This window comes from Nematolebias whitei, chromosome 9, assembly GCF_014905685.2.
Source record: "Nematolebias whitei isolate Nwh7 chromosome 9, NemWhi1, whole genome shotgun sequence".
In the NCBI taxonomy this organism is placed as follows: domain Eukaryota; kingdom Metazoa; phylum Chordata; class Actinopteri; order Cyprinodontiformes; family Rivulidae; genus Nematolebias; species Nematolebias whitei.
Window position 1 is genome coordinate 10,566,870 of NC_056506.1, and position 21,388 is coordinate 10,588,257.

The following is a 21,388-nucleotide window of genomic DNA, read 5'->3' on the forward strand; positions in this document are numbered from 1 at the left end:
TTCTTTACAAATGTAGGTATGTTTTTAGCTCTTTTCTTGTCTGATTTCTTGGGTCTTTTGAAACATTAGAACAGCTTTTCAGAACAGATTCAAATTAATCAGGTCTAGGTAACATAAGCAGTTTCCATTTGTCTGAGACAACCTACTGTAATTGCCAGTCTACAGATTCAAGGATTCAAGGTTCTTTATTTGTCATTCGCATTCTGTGTGGTACATGTGGTGGAACGAAATTATGTACTCAGGGTCCCAGTTACATCAAATAATAAAATCCATCCATCCATCCATTTTCTTCCGCTTATCTGGCGTCGAGTCGTGGGGGTAGCAGCCTAAGTAGGGAGGCTCAGACTTCCCTCTCCCCAGCCTCTTGGGCCAGCTCCTACAGGGGAATCCCAAGGCGTTCCCAGGCCAGCCGAGAAACATAGTCCCTCCAGCATGTCCTGGGTCTTCTTCTGGGTCTCCTCCCGGTGGGACGTGCCCAGAACACCTCACAAGGGAGACGTCCAGGAGGCATCATAACTAGATGCCCGAGACAACTCAACTGGCTCCTCTCGATGTGGAGAAGCAGTGGCTCTACCATGAGTCCTTCCTGGATGACGGCGCTTCTCACCCTATCTTTAAGGGAAAGCCCACACACCCTGCGGAGAAAACAAATTTCGGACGCTTTTATCTGTGATCTCGTTCTTTTGGTCACAACCCAAAGCTCATGACCACAGATGAGGGTACCCGGAGAGGGCACTCTACCCTTTTCCGGCTCAAGACTGTGGAAATGAAAACATTGATACCAGTTTATTTTGTTCATCAATTTTATTATCACTTTTATTTTTCATTTACTTTATATCGCTACACTCTGTTAAGCTTATCTGGACTGCAGCAGTTGCACTCCTCCAACATCAGTGTGTGAAACCTCTTTTTTCTGAGTCCCACAGGCCTGTCAGTACGAAACCCAGTTACAGAACCAGTCACACTGACCACAAACGTATTGTCTGTTTTTACCCTGATAAGATTGACAATGACCACAAACGTACTGTCTGTTTTTACCCTGATAAGATTGCAAATGAGGTTAACGCCTGTTGTGTCAAAGCAAGTGAAAAAAACAAGTTCTGTTACGTGTGAAGGTGTGTATAAATGAAGCCGTATTGCTCATGTTTTTTCAGAATACACAGAACTCTTGGGCTGCGTGCTTGTTCATGTGTTTTCTCCTTCTGCAGAAGAAACCAATAAAACTTCGCTTTTTATTTGTTAAGTTCTCAATCTGAAATTTATTAAACAATAAGTTTAATAAACTCCACAATTTGGCGTCAAGAACTGGATTCTTCACCGGTCCATCCACTCGGTGGACCCAGGATGGTGCTGATCACCAGGAATCGTTGGATTCTTCCTCTAAACCTCTGCTAGTCTTTGAGAGCGAGGGGACGTTCATGTTTTTCCATCGAGAGGATTCAACCTGGACAGAATCCGAACCAGACTGAGACAACAAAAACAACTACTTAAGGTAAACTGAAAAACTTTTTAATATAGTTAAAAACAAAGTAGGTTTTAGAAAATAAAACCGAGGTAGATTTGTACAAACAAATCGAGGTAGGTCCCGATAAGGGACTGAGAAATAAATAGTGAATAATTAATGAACAAAAGTCAGAGTCAGAGTCAGTTTCTTTATTGTCATTCGCACCTCATGTGGTACATGTGGTGGAGCGAAATTATGTACACAGGGTCCCAGTTACATCCAACAATAAAATGTCTAAGAAAAACAGTAATAACATCTAAGATATGAACTAAGAAAAACATCAACTAAATATACACTAAGCACTCATAACATAAAACATTGAACATCAGCACAAACATGAACATGAGTCTGTGAGCAGATGTGCACGCATGAACACATCAACATTGAAACAGATCAGCAGCAACATGAAACAGATCAGCAGCAACATGATATGGTTTTTCACAGTGATTATTCTAGTTAGAGATTCATGAGTCTAACAGCCTCAGGGTAGAAGCTGTTCCTCAGTCTAGTGGTTCTACACTTAATGCTCCTTAACCTCCTTCCTGAGGGGAGTGGGGCAAAAAGTGTGTGTGCTGGGTGGGTGGGGTCCTTCATGATGCAGGTGGCCCTCTTCCTGCATCTGGAGGTGTAGATGTCTGTGATGGTGGGAAGACTGATTCCAACAGATTTCTGTGCAGCCTTCACCACTCTCTGCAAAGCTTTTCTTTCTGCAGCTGTACAGCCTCCATGCCACACGTTGATGCTGGAGCACAGGATGCTCTCCACTGCACACCTGTAGAAGGAGGTGAGGACTGAGCTTCCCAGACCAGCTCGCCTCAGCCGTCTGAGGAAGTAGAGTCTCTGATGAGCTTTCTTGATCAGGCTGGTGGTGTTGTTGCTCCAGCTGAGGTTGTCATTCATGTGTACACCCAAGTACTTGTAGCTGGAGACCACTTCCACTGCAGATCCTTTTATGTTCAGGGGGGTGTAGATGTTTTTGTTCCTTCTGAGGTCCACAATCATCTCCTTTGTCTTCTTCACATTGATGTGAAGGCTATTCTTTCTGCACCAGCTCTCCAGGTGTTCCACCTCTTGCCTGTAGCTGGACTCATCATTGTTTGTGATGCATCCCACCACCGCTGTATCATCTGCAAACTTTACAATGTGACAGCCTGGATGGGTAGCTGCACAATCATATGTGAGCAGAGTAAACAGAAGGGGGCTCAACACACATCCCTGAGGAGAGCCAGTGCTGAGGGTTATGGTGGAGGAGGAGAGGTTGTGGATCCTCACTAACTGTGGTCTGTTAGTAGGTTTTAAAAATAAAACCGAGGTAGATTTGTATAAACAAATTGAGGTAGGTCCCGATAAGGGACTGAGAAATAAATAGAACAAAAGAAGGTTTTAAAAATAAAACCGAGGTAGATTTGTATAAACAAATCGAGGTAGGTCCCGATAAAGACTGAGAAATAAATTCGTGTATAACGAAGTAGGTTTTAAAAATAAAACCGAGGTAGATTTGTATAAACAAATCGAGGTAGGTCCCGATAAGGGACTGAGAAATAAATAGTGAATAATTAATGAACAAAAGTAGGTTTTAAAAATAAAACCGAGGTAGATTTGTATAAACAAATTGAGGTAGGTCCCAATAAGGGACTGAGAAATGAATAGAACAAAAGTAGGTTTTAAAAATAAAACCGAGTTAGATTTGTAGAAACAAATCGAGGTAGGTCCCGATAAGGGACTGAGAAATAAATAGTGGATAATTAAACAAGGAAGCACCAGGAAAATTAAACAAAAATGGGTGCATGGAAAAGCAAAGAAGAGGATTATATTCCTTGTGGTCCAGTATGCGTAGATTACATGGAGATTCATGTCTCAGTTTTATTTCACAGTGGCATTCTAAATTTAATTTTCCAAAAAATGGTTCCTTCGACCCCGAAGAAATTCAAAAATTGGAAGAACAATTGTTAAGACAAAAACTAAAAATGTGTGATATGAAGAAAATACCACAGGATATGTTTTTAGCCAAGTATAACCATGAGCAAGCGTTTAAATTATAGAAAAACCAGCCCAAATCCCTAACACAAAAAACAGCATCTAAAATGTACGAAATGACTCAAAAAGTTGAAAAGGCAACCAAATTGGCTCTAAAAAAACGAGACAACGCAGGCAGAAAAGAAAAAGAAATTGCTTAAGGACAAATTAAATGTGTCTTTCTCTTCTTCTCCTCTCTCTCCACATACACTGGAGTCCTGTGGACCTCTGTCTCCCACGGCACAGCTGTACCCCTCTCTGGCTGGTCTCGCCAACCCACCACCTTACGCCCTACCTGTATCAGAAAAAAGGAAGAAGGAAAAATCACAAAAACTACCCATTAAAGGTCAAGCTCAGCTGCTCCCACCATCAAAACCCACTTGGGCCCTCGACTCTGATGATGATTTTCAAGGATATGCACCAGCATCTGATTCAGAGGAAGAAGATGATGAAACCCCACCAGTGTCCTCGCTGAAGACACCAGCTGATACTAAAGGTCCTGTCGCTGGAACCAGTAATAAAGTCATCACAAGAAAAATGGGAAAAATTAAGGCCCTTGAAGAAAAAGCTGAGGCTATACAAAAGAAAATTGACGACGTTAAACAGCAAAGCCTAAAGAAAAAAAATAAAATAAAACCGCAGATCATCATTATCTGACCTTCCCCAAGCTGCAGATGGAGAGGACGATCCCGAAGACCTGCTCACCAACCCAATGCTGAAGGTTGGGGGACCAGACGGCCCTCAACTGGTGTACCGAGCCTGGCCCAAGGCGGCCGTGATCGAGATGGCGAGCCAGCACTTGCCTGACCTGGCACAAAGAGGAGCTGCTGTAGCTGCTGCCATGATAAACATGATAGAAGTGGTCCGACCCACACTGGCTGAGCTCAAAATGATACTGGCTTCTGTGTACGGGATTGGGTTCATCAGCACCATCGGGGCTCAACTATTCGATGTGAACGACGGACAACGTATCCTCCATGTCCACGCTGACCATGATGACAACCAAAGTTATTTCAAACAAGTGGAAAGGGTCACAGAACGCATCACTGTATCCTCAGACCCCAAACTTCACCACCATCACATACACTGTTCAGAGACCAGATGAAGCCCCACAAGACTATGCTAACAGACTGCTGTCCATCTTCAGAACCCACTCTGGTATTCCCATCGATAATGATGACTGGCGAGAAGCCCCTCAAGCAGCGTCTTTTGAGATTATTTTCTGCCAATCTGATGATTGAACTTCTCCCACCAATCCGCAAAGCTGTTCAATCCACCTACATTGGTTGGAAAACTGGTGTCCGGCTGAATGAGCTCCTCAGACACACCAGACACGCCTGGGATCAACTCACAGCAGAGCAGACCTCCACCCAAAGGAAAAAGCAGAGACAAACTGAAGAGGCCCAGCTCACGCTGCTACAAGCAGCCACACAGATGACGTTAAATACAGCTGCTGCCCAACTACCTCAACCACCAACACCCCAGCAGCAACCTGTCCAGCCTTATCAACACTAGAACGACCCAGCTGGACCTTGTCCTTGTTTCCTGTGTGAAGATCTCGACCATTGGGTCCGAAACTGCCCCCACAAAAGAAATCAGTGGCATGGAAGGGGTCGCCCACCGTTCCAATCAAGACCACAAGACCAGAGGTACCAACAGTTCGGGCCAAACTAAACACACCCACAAAATGAACAGACTTTTTACCCAAGCCCACACCGACGCGGTGGACGTGGTTTTGGGCATCCGGGGGGCAGAGGCCGGAGAGGAGGTTACTCCACCTGACTAGTGCCGGGAGACCAGGACCCAGGACTAGTATGAGAACACACACCTGTTTTTCCATCAGACACAAGCGAGATCATTCCAACATATTACAAATGCACTCAGTCAGCGTATCTGAAGTTACCTATGTTGACAGTGTTGGTTCAGAACAATCCAATTAAATTTCTTGTGGATTCAGGAGCAACACAATCTCTGATCATGAAAAAATGTTTTCCTAGCGCGCCACTCTCAGGTAAAATAGTACATTCAACAGGAGCATCCGGTCAGGCTATTCCTGAAGCAATCACAGCTCCCCTCAAAATTATAGATCCTTTTGACCAGATTACACATGAACATCAGTTTTTGTTGTCAGCCTCCTGTCCAGTAAACTTGCTGGCCAGGGACTTGATACTAAAATTTAGACTGATGCTCAGTTGTGGCACTCAGGGTCTGCTCGTCTCGAAACAAACAGACGATTCAGACACCCTTGTTTCTCTCACACCAGATTTACTGTACGTATTTGAGTGGTTTCTGCTAGACTCTCAACACCAGCAGTCTCTCCTTCAAAATGGCCAGAGACAGACTCCCACCCACAACTTGTTTCATGTCTGAACAACGTCTACACTGCACTGCTCATGTGACTTCAGATCCTGCTGACCAGCTAGGAGACTCATTTTTGATGACCCCTGAGACACAACTGACCACTTCGTCCCTCTGTTGGACCTCAGACTCTTGTTTTGTCTTAATTACACTCAAAGACAACATGACTCCTCAGACGTTGTATTTTACAGACTCTTTCCCTCACATTTCTCTGGCAAAACCACCTGACCAGCAGTGGCGTTCTTTGGGTTCCCTAGCACTAAAAGCCCACCAGGCTTCAGACTGGGAACCCCATGACAGCTTTTTCTATTCACCCTCTCTTAACATGTACAGACAAGATTTTTGTCATCTGCTGACTGTACGCCCCACAAAAGAAGTGATTGACAATAACAAATAACTAACAATGTCCACCTTGTCTCAGGACGACCCAGAATTGGCAGCAGTCCCACCACATCTATGGGCACAGATTAAATATGATGTAGGACTCAAAAAAGGCCAGGAACCCATTCAAATTACACCTAAATCCTCATATCGACCCAAAATCCCTCAGTACCCCCTCAAACCTGACGCAGAAAGTGGCATTACTCCTGTTTTTCACTCTTTGCTTAAAGCCAGAGTAATTGTTCTCTGTCCATCCTCCCCTGTCAGGATTCCTATTTTTCCAGTAAAAAAGATCAGACCTCAGTCCCCTGATGAATGGCGTTTTGTTCAGGACCTTAGGGCAGTGAACTCTGCGGTTCAAGCACGTGCCCCCATTGTTCCAAATCCTTATGTAATTTTGTCACAAATCCCATCAGGCTCCACTCATTTCTCCGTCATTGACCTGGCCAACGCCTTCTTTAGCGTGCCCGTACATCCAGACAGCCAATTTTGGTTTGCTTTTCAATTTCAAGGAAAGTCTTACACTTTCACCCACCTGTGTCTAGGTTACTGTGAGTCACCCACCATTTTCCATCAAGCACTGAATGACAGTTTAGCAGGTTTCTCACTTCCTTCTGATTGTGCATTGTTACAGTACGTTGATGACCTTTTGTTGGCTACACCCTCAGAACAGTCATGTAGAGAGAACACTGTCCGTCTGCTTCAATATTTAGCAGACCAGGGTCACAAAACCTCTCTGTCTAAGCTGCAGTTTGTGCAAACCACTGTGATGTTTCTGGGCCATCGAATCTCAGCAGCAGGTAGGGAAATTGCAGACAATCGCGTTAAAGCAATAGTGACTCTGCCACTTCCCGAGACAAAAATGTCCTTTTTAGGATTGTGTGGTTATTGTAGGCATTTTATACCTAACTATGCTGAAATGGAGACTCCTCTATGTGTCATCTGTCATGAAAAAGGCTTTCAAATGAGCTCCAAATTAACTTGGTCCCCTGAGGCGTTGCAAGCCTTTGAAGCGCTTAAAATCTAACTGCAACAAGCCCCCACTCTTGGTATTCCAGATTCCACAAGACCTTTCATACAGGCCGTGGATGAGCGAGGTGGCTGTATGACATCCGTATTGCTCCAAAAACATGGTGACAGATTGAAGCCAGTCGCCTATTTTTCAGCTAAATTCGACTCTGTCGCCGCAGGACTGCCTCTCTGTTTGCGCACTGTTGCAGCTGCCGACAAAGCGGTTTTAGCTAGTAGAGACATTGTGGGATATTCTGATCTGACCCTCCTCGTTCCCCACTCTGTCACACAATCCAACGTTACAATGTTTTAAACCCAGCAACTCTCTTGCCAACATCTAAAGAAGGCCTCCCACATGATTGCATGGCTGAGTTAGAAATAGTCTGCACACCCAGACCTGACTTACAACAACACCCTCTAGACGACTCAGACTGGGACCTGTTTGTTGACGGTTCTGCCTCACGTGACCCAGTAACTGGTCAAATCCAAAGTGGCTACGCCATTGTTACATTGACACACACTGTTGAAGCCAACTCACTCCCACCATGCTCAGCCCAGGCATGTGAACTCATTGCCCTGACAAGAGCTTGTGTTTTGTTTGAAGAAAAAACTGTAAATATTTATACTGACAGCAGGTACGCATTTGGTGTTGTTCATGATTTTGGAGCACTGTGGAAACACAGATGGTTCCTATGCTCAGATGGACAACCTATATTGAACCATAAAAGCTTGTAGCTGACCTTCTCTCTTCTATCACTTTACCAACAAAAGTGGCTGTTATTAAATGTGCAGCTCACACGTCAAACACAGACTTTGTGTCCAGAGGAAATGCACTTGCTGATGATGCTGCTAAGTCAGCTGCCTGTGCTCAACCAAAAACTACTCTCACTCTGACTCAGACTTCCCCTCCATCTTTCTCTGTCACAGACATGCAGAGATTTGCAACAGCCAGTGAAAAGGCTGAATGGAAGAAACACGGCTGTGTTTTCTCAAACAATATCTGGACCGGTCCAAATGGTAACCCATGTTTACCTAAACATTTTTTCCCTTCCTTTGCCATGTTGATACATGCTGTGGATCATGTGTCAAAGGGAGGAATGTTAAGACAAATCAATGCTGACTGGTTTACTGTAAATTTTTCAAAAACAGCTGTTTCCCACTGTGACTCCTGTCGCGTGTGTGCAACTCACAATGTTTCCAAAACAGTAAAAACATCAGCACCAGGTGCACATAGAACTGTGACAGCACCATTTCAACATCTGATGATTGATTTTATTGAACTAACACCAGTTCAAAACAAAAAATACTGTCTGTTAATAATGGACATGTTCTCTAAATGAGTTGAAGCTTTTCCAACCAAACATGCCACAGCCCACAAAGTGGCAAAAATTCTCTTACAGGAGGTGGTCTCAAGATGGGGTATTCCACAACGAATCTCCAGTGATAATGGACCACATTTTGCAAATCAGATTCTTGAAGAAGTATCAACCACACTGAACTTTGATCTGACCAAACACTGTGCGTACCACCCACAGAGCGGAAACGCAGTGGAAAGAGAAAATGGGACATTAAAAAACAAACTGACAAAAATCCGTGATGAGACAAAACTCAACTGGGTTACATGCTTACCTATCGCACTGGTATACATGAGCATGCGTAGAAGGGCTAAACATAACCTTAGCCTGATGCATGCTCAATAATCCAGGTAGAAAAATCTAAAAAAGTTAAATCTGGTCCTCTGGACATTAAAAAAAAAAAAAGCAAAACAACAAAAAATGTAGAAACGTTTCGTCTCTCATCCGAGAGACTTCTTCAGTCTGAGGTGCTGTTTTCAGCTCAGTCTCTTAAATAGCACCTTCTCAGAGTGGATCAACCAGTTTTGCTGCTGACAACCAAAACCAACTGATCACATGCTCAAGAAGGACCATCAGCCTAACAATGGATCATTAGCACACTGATGGCTGTGTACTATTCACAGAGGGCTGAGTGATACTAGCAATCATAGCATTGTAAGAGGGGGACAATTGAACCCGTAGGCCTCCACCCCTGTTTAATGATGGACGGTTTCTTTTCACAAAGATGGCCTCCTTTACTCCTCTCTCAAACCATCGTTCCTCTCTATCCAGGATGTGCACATCTTCATCCTTGAAAGAGTGACCGCTGGCCTGGAGATGAGTGTAGACCGCAGAGTCCTGGCCTGATGATGTTGATCTTCTGTGCTGGGCCATCCTTTTGGCCAGTGGCTGTTTTGTTTCCCCGATGTAAGACTGATCACAGCCCTCCTGACACTGAACAGAATACACAACATTACTCTGTTTGTGCCGGGGGACTGGATCTTTGGGATGAACCAGTCTTTGCCGTAATGTATTTTGGGGTTTAAAAGCCACTGGGACGTTATGTTTAGAAAATAAACGTCTCAGTTTCTCTGATACTCTCTCAACATATGGAATGACCACTGGTCTGGGTCTGGGTTCCTCCTTTTCACCTGTTGGCTGACTGGAGTCCTGTTTGGGTTTCTTCTCTGCTTTTAGGAAGGCCCAGTTAGGATATCCACATTGCTCTAGAGCCTGTCTGGTGTGGGATTTCTCCTTCTGCCTGGCTCCTGAGCTAGTGGGGACGCTGTCTGCTCTGTGATACAGAGTCCTGATGACTCCTAACTTGTGCTCCAAAGGGTGATGGGAGTCAAACTGCAAATACTGGTCTGTGTGGGTGGGTTTGCGGTACACCTCAGTTTGCAAATGTCCTCTATCAGAGACTGAGACCTCACAGTCCAAGAAAGCCAACCTGCCATTTTTTACATCTTCTCGTGTGAACTTGATGTATTTATCCACAGAGTTGATGTGGTCAGTAAAATGTTGGACTTCCTGAGATTTGATTTTAACCCAGGTGTCGTCAACATACCTAAACCAATGACTTGGTGGTGTCCCTGAAAAGGACGTCAAGGCTCTCTTTTCTACCTCCTCCATGTACAGGTTGGCAACAATAGGAGAAACTGGAGACCCCATAGCACACCCATGTTTCTGCCTATAATATTGCTCCCCATATGTGAAGTAGGTTGACTGCAGGCACAGTTTCAAGAGTTGACACAGTTGTTCTGTGGAAAGCGTGGTCCTGCTGCTCAGAGTGGTGTCTGATTTTAATTTTAAACTGACCACCTCTACTGCATCATCAACAGGAATGCACGTAAAGAGTGATGTGACATCACAGCCTTGACGTCCTTTTCATGTAGATTGTAAAGAGGGTGGGTCCTAAGACTGAGCCTTGTGGTACACCATTGTTGACTGTTAAATAACTGGAGGAAGTACCATTATGTTGAACATCCTGATACATGCTCAATAATCCAGGTAGAAAATCCAAAAAAGTTCAATCTGGTCCTCTGGACATTCAAAAAAACAAAAGCAAAACAAAGCAAAAAAAAAAATCTAGAAACGTTTCGTCTCTCATCCAAGAGACTTCCTCAGTCTGAGGTGCTGTTTTCAGCTCAGTCTCTTAAATAGCACCTTCTTAGAGTGGATCAACCAGTTTGCTACTGCTGTTGGAATTGTTTTAGAAGACACAAGACTAGAAACCAGAGAATCTCTAATGTAAATAATGACTCCACCCCCCCTTTTTTGACGATCACAGCGGTAGATGTTAAATCCTTTGATTGCCACGTCATTATTGAGTACAGATTTGTTGAGCCAGGATTCAGAGATGAAGATAACATCTGCCCCAGAAGAACTGACCAGAATTTTCAAAGCATCAAGTTTTTTCAGAAGGCTACAAGCGTTTACATGCAAAAAATGAAGACCAGACACGTTCTTAAAGTCATTTGGTGTGCTGTAATTAGTGGGGGGTCCAGGGTTGGGCTGAATCCCTGAGAGCAGTAACAACATTATTATCAGACATTTTCTTGAGTTTTTTGTGACTGATGTGTAATTACAGGAGTTAACAGTGTGACAATTAGCCCCATAATCAAACCATGAGAAACATTAATGAAGACGTGATCATTCAGAACCCAAAAACAGTGAAAGTGGCAGTGATGGGCAGATTCAGGTGTATTAACAAGATTCAGTGACTCCAGATAATCTGAGAACTGAAAATAATGACAGTAATATGAATGATGCAGAAAAGTTTCAGACCATAAAACATCACAGTTCAAATGGGCAAACAAACCCAACGAGGTGGCCCAACTGCAGTTTGAGTTGGGCTAAGGAGGGCTCCGGCCCCCAGTGAAGATGGATGGATGCTCCCATGGGAAACAGAAGGTGGGTCCAGAATCAACAGGCCGAAACAGATAATTCGCAGCAAACAGCAGAGCGAGCTGTCAGAAAATCCCCCTGAAGTGAAAGGCATGATCCTAGCTCGTTTCAGGTCAACAGGGGCCAACAGTGTGATCCGGAATAAAATTAATTATTATCCAGGTGAGTTTGGATGGAGGCCTGTGCAGCCCTAATCCTTCACACTGCTCCTTCACGCTGCTCCTTCGCTTCTCTGCACGACACCTCCGCAGACGACAGCACGAGGCACCCCCGGTGAAAAACGAGACTGACCGGAGAGGCTGAGGCTGAAGTCGACAACTGGTCCGGTCCAATTCTGCTCCAGTCCGGCTCCGGCGCTCCACAGCACGAGAGACGAAGAGGCTGAAGATGCCCCTGGCCCGATTTTACTCCGGTGGCTCCGGAGGCGCTTCAAAGCACCGGAGTGTCTCCTCCATGTGAACACAGCGATTCCACGGAGGTGGACAGTCCTTCGGTAAAAGTAACGGGCTGCTCACTGAAGCTGAGACCGGCTCTGTTAAAGACTAAATCCCCCACAGCCACCTCGGTTCGGTTCTGGTCCAATTCAAGGGACACAGGTACACTTCCCCCACACCTATGAAGGCACCACGAGGGCCAGTCCAGCAGAAAACCAGTGAAATACTACCCGGCGATTTTTGTCGGAACCAGGTAGAACCACAAAGGTCCATATATGAGTTCGTTGAGGTCCAGAGAGAGAGAAAAAAAAACACTGGACCTTCGTGCGACGACTCCCCAGCTCGATGGGTCACCTGGCCGGCAGGGTGTGTTTAGAGTGACCGGTGAAGTGGGAGCGGCCGGTCCTGGACCAAAAATATATTTTTGGACGGTCCCGTCCGGCTCTCTGAGTCACTGAACACCGAATTCGGTTGGAAGGAGGACCAACTTTAGTCCGGTTCGAAAAAACGGGTCAGTTTGATGATAAAAAACTGCAGAGAAGCCAGAGGGAGCTGCCGTCCATCAGCTCGCCGGAAGTGAAGTGCATGTATATGCATGTATGAAGTGCATGAATATGCATGTATGTCCAAAAAGGCAACTTGAGGTAAGTTTTATTAATGTTAACAACCCTGGCTTCAGCATGGAACTCCAGCAAAGCCATCATATCTGCTGTGGTAATGAGAAAAATGGATGCATATTCTGGTAGGACCCAACATCTTTCTTCTGATGAGAGACACAGTGCCAACTAAGTTTGTTTAGATAATTTAATTCACAAATCTGAGATAAACTTACCCACATTTTACCATTAAGAGCTAAGAACCTTAGTCCAAATTGAATCTAAAAACTCCTTCTCAAAGTCTTAAGATTTAAGTCTTTCTAAAATAATATTATTGGTTGATAATTAATATTCAATATTTGCTGTAATTTCCATGTCATAGTTCAAACTGAAAATAAATGTTACAGAATTGTATTTAAATTACGGATTCTTCATGTTTTTCTTCGAGGGACAGGAATTAAGTTGGCTACATATATATATATATATATATATATATATATATATATATATATAACAGTTATATAATGTAGGCTTGTCGCAATAAACAATATAATAATATAACAATTTTATAATAAACAACAATTAATCACATGATAAATGAAAATAATTTACGTCATTTTTATTTATCGGCTTTATAATTTCTTCGTGTCTCTCTCTTTCTACTGGACACTGGATGACAAAAAGCTAAACTCCGGTGTTCTTCACAGACCCCTCCCTTTCTCTTTAAGAAACCATCTGTGTTCTTTTTGAGAGGGGGGTGAAGGAAGCAATTTATGTAAAAAGAGAAAAGCCGTCTCTTAACAGAGGAGGAGGCCTCAGATTCCCACTTTCAAAAACATATAATGCAACTTTAAAACAGATCCCCAGCCGGTTTTCACACCTGATGGGAACAGAGGGGCCTCGACTGTGAATTAGAGGAACAAAGACTCCTACTGTTTAGGTTTTTAGGTGTGAACTGCCAATCTACATATATGTGTGTGTGTGTGTCTTATGTGTGTGTGTGTCTTATCTCACTCAGCCTTATAACCTGTATCTCTCACTCTCTGCTCTTTGAATTGAGAAAGCTCCTCGGATGAGGAGCGAAACGTCTTCTGTTACAAATAAAGTCCAGTTGTTTTTGTATTGAACGCTTTTTGAATTCATCATGTCCTGGATGACTGAGAATCTTCACCAGCATATTGCATATAATATTATTTTTTTACCTTTGAACTTTTCCAGAGGTCAGATTTGGACCTTTGAACATAAAGTTTAAGAGCCCCTGCTATAGAGGACCATAATAGGGTGACATGCTTGATCGGACTTTTGTGTATAAAGTGTTTGTTTTTTTTGAGAACCCACAACGTCTTGTGTAGACAGAACTCACCTGCTTTTCACTTTAAAATGACCGTTTGGCTGTTCATCATCATCCTCCTCCTCATCATCATCATCCCTTTTTAAAGTTTTCTTCTCTGAGCTGCAATGCCTGGTAGGAAGGCCAGCAACCTGCTGAGAATCTGAATAAGAAAAACGTTGGTTACGTACTGTAACCCCTGATTCTATGAGTTTAGGCGTAGCCCTTTAAGGCTGTCGCTTAGTGGGTTTTATCCCATCATGCGAAGCATTGCACTTAAAAATTTTGTCCACGCCCACCTGCTGTGTGGGCCCCACCTGGTCCGTATAAATTACGTTAAGAGCGGGTAATCGGCTCCCAAATAGCTTTTTCTTCAGCCACTTAGGAGCCAGTGAGGCCCGACGCTTAAAGGGCTATGCCTATACTCATAGAATCTGGGGTTACAGTACGTAACCAACATTCTATTTCGTATAGGCTTCGCCCTTTAAGGCTGTCGCTTAGTGGGTTAAGGAAGAAGAAGATGTGGTCCTCGCCTCACTGGGTCCATTCGAACACCGTATGAAGAGGAGCTTGCCCAAAAACGTCTTGTCACTCAGCTCTCCATGTACGTAATTACGCATTGCGTAATTATGTGTACCATGCACAGAAGCATGCTGTGTAGTTATGCGTTCTGAATGCATGAACGCCCTAAAAAAGTTTCAACGGGGAGGAAAAATGCTGAAAGGAGCCATGAATCAACCGGTTCACGGCTGAACAGTATGAATAGATTAATAATAACAAGTGAGCTGATTATTAATCAAATGAACTGATTGGTAACAAGAGTCATGAACTGATTAATGACAATAGAACCAAAATAACTTGTGACTGATAACAACATCTCACACTGTAATGCATGCAGACAGATGTGAGTTAAAATGGGGTTCCATGAAACAACAATATTCATTCTGTTAGAACACTAAGTACAGAATGTGTCATGGAACGAGCCGTCACATCACGTAAATAGGAACGAATGAATGAGCAGGGTGTTGACCACGCAGCCGCAATACAAATATCCTGCATTGTCATACTATTATGCAAAGCAGTCAAAGATGCGATACCTCTGGTCAAGTGCGCCCTGAGGTTATCAGGAGGCTCTAAATCTGATGCTCTGTAGGCTTTAGAAATGGCCTCACACAGCCAGTGTGACAGGCGCTGGATGGATAACGGGCGACCTGCAGATGCATCTCTATAAAGCACAAAAAAATGTTGAGTTTGATGCATTGCAGCTGTGCATGATATGTAACACATCAACGCCCGCACAGGACAGAGCAGATGGAAAGATATTTCTTCTTCTGATGTGTGTGTGTGTGTGTGTGTGTGTGTGTGTGTGTGTGGGGGGGGTGCTCCAACAATATCACTCTTGGTTAAAAGAGCTCGTGATGTTTTAGGCATAAACGCTGGATTTGGTCAGCTGAGCTGCCGTCAGCCTGAATTCTAAGACATGACGGAGCGACAAAAAAGGCAGATAAATCACACCCTCTTAGCGGATGTTAAAACCAGCAGCAGGGCTGTTTTAAGAGACAAGAATTTAATTGGAACATGATTCAGTGGCTCGAATGGAGCTTGATCAGGGCCCGCAGGACCAGCGTTAAATCCCACTGTGGAGCAAGTGGGCGTGAAAAAGGACTGCGTCTCTGTACACCTTTTAAAAAACGCTTCATCAGCGGATGATTAAAAGCTGTTCTGTCTCCGAAACCTTAGTGACAGGAAGAGATGGCTGCAGCATACGTTTTAATCATGCTGAACGCCAAATTTCTGTCCATCAGCTACTGCAGAAAGGACAGCACGTTGCCTAGTGGACATGAGGTGGCCTCTACATCTTGCGGGAGACTATTCTCTCTAAGCAGATCCGCTCAGCGGCCAGACCCACAGGTGCTGGCCTATTTCTGGGTAACTCCTGATCGCTTCTCCCGCCTGGAGGAGGGCATCCTCCCTCCACAGCAGTTTCCACGTGCGCCCCGATAACTGGCGTCGTATAACCGGAACCATGGTGCGTTCAAGCGCTCGGGAGCCACCAGGAGAGCTGTCAGTCCCTCCTCCTGAACTCGGTTCAGAAACCGTAATATCAGAGGAGGTGGGGGGAATGCGTAAAGAAGTGTTTTGGGCCATGGGCTGTGAGCAAACATGTCCACCCCCAGCGGTGGTTCGTCTCGCGGGCTCAGTGAAGCCCGTAGTTGACACTGAGCGTTTCCCCGTGTCGCAAACAGGTCCACGGCCGCATTGCCAAATTCCTGCCACATCTGGGCCATCAGACCGAAGTGGAGGGTCCACTCCCCGTGACGCGGACCGCCCCTGGACATCACATCTGCCTCTTGTTTAGAACAACGGGGATGTACACTGCTCTGATGGAGAGCAGATTTTGGTGTGCCCAAAACAGCACATTTCTCGCAATGTGTAACATTTGGGCTGAGCGCACACACCCCTGCTGGTTTATGTAGGCAGCAGTAACCTTGCTGTCTGTGTGAATCAAAACATGTTGATTCTACAGCACAGGAGCAAAGTGTTGAATCACATTCAAAACCGTGAAACATTCCAGAACGTTTATATGAACTGTTGTGAGAAAGGCCACAGCACCCCTACAGCACAAGATAGGCATGTCACCTCCCAACCTGACACCGGTGCATCTGTGAAGACTGACATGTGTGACGTAGGTCTGCTGATGGGGGCTCCCTCCAACAGAACCAGGGGGTTTCCCAGTGTCGGAGATCTGTTCTCACAGAGGAAGGAACAGTGATCGTCCGTCTCTTTTTGCCTCACCAGATCCATGCGCTGACGAGCAAACCATCTCTGGAGGCGTCTCATGTGCAGTAAGCCCAGCGGGACCACTGTGTGAGCTGACGAGATCGTTCTTAACAGCTTTATGATGGAAAATAGCTGTTACTACTCTGCCCAGTCTTACGTGGCGGAGCTGGACTCTTAGAGAGTCGATTCTCGTCGGTGATAAACAAATAAAGGAGCCCTCATGGTGGTTGAGATTAGCCCCACTCCCAGAAAAAAATCATCTGGGCTGGGAGAATTAAACTTTTTCAATTTTGTGGCGAAGCCCAGAATTAGCAGGTGTGACGTCAACACCTGAGCCTATGCCGACATGTGAAGCAGTCTGCCCACGATCGCCTTGTTGAAAAACTGACAGGTCCAAATTGGTCCCGTTCCTCCAGTCTGTTTGGAACCAGGAAGTAACGTGAATAAAAACCTGTGTTTTCCTCTCCGTCGGGAACCCCTGGACTTCTGCCTTTAGGGATGAGACCTGCTCTGGATGACAGGACAGTCTCTAAAAACTCCTCCGAACGGAGGGGGTCGGGCTGCAAGTTGCAACATGTAACCCCTGTTATCAGCTTGGCCATCCATGTCTGGCGAGCAAGCCCGCAGCCACTCCGCATAATGTCCGTGGAGTGGGCGCACGTTTAGATGGTGCGTCATGTTTTTACGGATGTCAGTCAATCCACCCCTAGGCCGCCGTCATGAGCCGCGGGAGTGTTTTTCCCGTGACCCAAAGGCGAGGCTTCCTCGAAGGGGCTCTGGGCTCATCTGTGTGCTGCGCTCGGGCTGCAGGTCCACATTCATGTCTATGTGGACCGGCGTGTGTTGAGGAGAAGCGTGTGAAAACTGTTGACGCCGTGGGAGCGCGCGTTGACACTACTTTGGTGAGGGGTGTGCAGCTTGGGCTGAAAACGAGTTATTCCACTGAAACTCGTTGTGCGGGCCACATTCGCTTACGACAGTTGTGTCATGCGGGCGTCTCGCCTTGTTTTGGAGCGACAGTGATTGAAAAAACCTTTTAAAGGCCACTGGCTCATTCGTGTGAAGGATGTGTGACAGAGCCGCTGTCAGGTCATCCGAGCTGACAGACTGGCTAAAATAGACACTTTCATCATAAAATGATGTTTTATTCCAAACACTCGTGTCATCTTCACACACATCCTCCGCAAACCATCATTTTGAGTCATCTCCCCCTGAGCTCTGCAGTTTGTTGTCCTAGGGCACCACCTGTTGGCGATCTCGGGAAAAGCTGAACTTCCGGATGCCGGGGATGTCTGAAGGGCGGGGCTGGCGTAGCAGAGCGGGGAGGTGTTGTGCAGCCGTGGAGCGTCTTGAAAATGATCCCTCGTTGATGAGAGCCCTCCAACAAAAAAGCTTTCTGCAGCTCCTACGAGAAGAAGGTGGAGTGACGGGCCAGGTGGATCTCTGGGAAACCTCGTCCTCCGGCTGCGATGCGAGACCGGCAAACAACAAAGAGGCGCACAGGTTGAGGATGACGTCAGCTGCCTTGCAGAGGGAGCATTACGTCTCCTCCCGCCTCTTGAACGTTGTATGCCAGCAGCGTAACGTGTTGTTCGCTGCGGCCACCTGGAGCACACACTGGTGAGCTCGGTTGGAGAGCGACGTCACCGTCTAGTTAGGCTTACCCGGAGGCGCAGGACGCTGGTCCAACCTGGAAATCTTTGCTCCTAAAGCCTCCGTCAGGCTCGGCTCCAGGGGGGCACTGAGGGAATTTCCGCTCGGTGAAACCCCTCCACTCTGGTGATGGGCACGGATGTGGGAACCAGCGCCCTATTCTACCAGGAACTGGCTGCAGCCTCGTCCCAATAGGACGTCACTGCTGGGAAAAACGAGGCCAGATGGGATCAGGACGGCGAGCCAGAGTGGAGCCCAGAAACCTTCCCGCTAGATCATCCGATCAGGGCGGGGAAAAGAGAGGGATGGAAAAAGTCCCTTCATGTCAGCCGCCTCCTGGATTATGCCGGGCAACTCCAGAGGAGGGCACCGGCGGCTGGGAGCGGTATGGTTGCCGATGCGAAACAAGGTGTGTGTATGTGTGTGAGGGGGGGGGGGGGGGGGCATTCGCTCAGCCCCCCTCTACCAACACTACGCTCTCCAGGAGGGAATGAGCAGTGGGGGGCTGCTGCTGACGTCGCCTGTCCTGGAGGAAACATCCGATTCACTCCGAGAGTCGGCGATGAGGAAAATTACAAGATGGCGTCATCCAGCGTGTAGCGACCTGCCACTGAGAATACTCCTCGGCGCTTACCTTGAAACAAGACTGCTCGTCTGCTTCTCCTCGGGGAGGAGAACTCACCGGGACGACAGGAGGTTGACGTGGCGGAACCACAGGCAGTCTTAACAAAGGTTGGTCAAGCTAGACAACTTTCCTTCTTCGTGGACTAAATTTTTCAGTGCAATGCTTCGCATGACGGGATAAAAAACACTAAGCGACAGCCTTAAAGGGCGAAGCCTATAAGAAATAGAACAAATGTTACCTTTAATCGCAACAACAATCATCTCAAAACTACATTTTATTAAATTTACGTGTTGGGAAAATATCACTGAGAAACTATATTAAAGGGGGCACTACAAATCTGTACAAGTGGTGTGGAAACTGTTTTCCTGTTATACAATAAGAAAATAAGCAACACATTCTGCTAAAACATGTTTTCATCCATCACCGGAAGCCAAAGGCAAATTCATTTTGAATTCTGAGGGTCCTACCTCAGAGAATTTTGAATAAAGTAATTGCCATTTCCTGCATTCTGTTGTATTTTACAAAGGTTTATTACAGTAGATTAACATAAAACAAAAGATGTAAACTCATTATTGAAATGACCGCAAAGCGTTCATATTGCAAAACCACTACAGCTCTGCAGGTAAGGGGCGTTCACTTCAGGACAAATTGAGGTCGCTGATTTGTCAGTTGCTTAATTGTCAGTTATAAACATCAACATTAAAAGAAACAAACATTTGAAATATATCAGTCTGCGTGTAACGAATGAATATAAAAGTTTCACTTTTTGAATGGAATCACTGAAATAAATCAACTTTTTCACAATATTCTAATTTTATGACCAGCACCTGTATTTCAAATTTACTTTTAATTACTTTATGTTTGATTCATAAGTGTATTAACCTAAAAAAGTTAAATTTGGTCCTCTGGACATTCAAAGAACAAATGACAAAGCAAAAAATCTAGATACGTTTCGTCTTTCATCCGAAAGACTTCCTCAGTCTGAGGTGCTGTATTCAGCTCAGTCTCTTAATTAGCACATTCTCAGAGTGGATCAACCAGTTTGCTGCTGACAACCAAAACAAGTTGCTCACATGGTCAAGAAGGACCATCAGCCTAAATGGTAAATGGACTGTACTTATATAGCGCCTTTCTATCTTATTGAGACACTCAAAGCACTTGACACTACAATCTGTGCCCTCATTTACCCCTTCATACAGCACTCTACAAGATCTCTACAAAGCTAATTGAACAAATCATTCTAAAGAGACTAATCAGTGATTTATCACATTCATACACCGATGGGACACACATCGGAGGCAACAAGGGGTTCAGTGTCTTGCCCAGGGACACTTCAGCATGTGACTGTTGTGGGGTTCGAAACCCCAACTCTTGCATTGGAGGACGACTGCTCTAACCACTCAGCGACAGCCGCCCAACAATGGATCATTAACACACTGATGGCTGTTTACTATTCACAGGGGGTTCAGTGATACTAGCAATAACAGCATTGTAAGAGGGGGACAGTTGAACCCGGAGGCCTCCACCCCTGTTTAATGATGGATGATTTCTTTTCACAAAGATGGCCTCCTTTACTCCTCTCTCAAACCATTGTTCCTCTCTGTCCAGGATGTGAACATCTTCATCCCTGAAAGAGTGACCGCTGGCCAGGAGATGAGTGTAGACCGCAGAGTCCTGGCCGGATGATGTTGATCTTCTGTGCTGGTCCATCCTTTTGGCCAGTGGCTGTTTAGTTTCCCCGATGTAAGACTGATCACAGTCCTCCTGACACTGAACAGCATACACAATATTAATCTGTTTGTGCCAGGGGACTGGATCTTTGGGATGAACCAGTCTTTGCCGTAATGGATTTTGGGGTTTAAAAGCCACTGGGACGTTATGTTTAGAAAATAAAAGTCTCAGTTTCTCTGATACTCCCTCAACATATGGAATGACCACTGGTCTGGGTCTGGGTTCCTCCTTTTCACCTGATGGCTGACTGGAGTCCTGTTTGGGTTTCTTCTCTGCTTTCAGGAAGGCCCAGTTAGGATATCCACATTGCTCTAGAGTCTGTATGGTTTGAGAAAGGAGTAAAGGAGGCCATCTTTGTGAAAAGAAATCATCCATCATTAAACGGGGTGGAGGCCTCCGGGTTCAACTGTCCCCCTCTTACAATGCTGTTATTGCTAGTATCACTCAACCCCCTGTGAATAGTAAACAGCCATCAGTGTGCTAATGATCCATTGTTAGGCTGATGGTCCTTCTTGACCATGTGAGCAGCTGGTTTTGGTTGTCAGCAGCAAACTGGTTGATCCACTCTAAGAAGGTGCTATTTAAGAGACTGAGCTGAATACAGCACCTCAGACTGAGGAAGTCTCTCGGATGAAAAACAAAACTTATCTAGATTTTTTTGCTTTGTTTTGTTTTTTTGAATGTCTAGAGGACCAGATTGAACTTTTTTAGATTTTTCTACCTGAAT

General features: G+C 45.3%; 1 protein-coding gene across 1 annotated transcript in view; it reads right to left on the minus strand.

Annotated features, from left to right (window-relative positions):
* Positions 1-21,388, minus strand: part of tgs1 (trimethylguanosine synthase 1) — a gene marked incomplete in the record, with an annotated part of 304,266 nt that overhangs the window by 127,040 nt on the left and 155,838 nt on the right. The window contains 1 exon segment of the mRNA XM_037682064.1: positions 13,905-14,034. Within this exon segment, the coding sequence (XP_037537992.1) occupies positions 13,905-14,034 (130 nt within the window).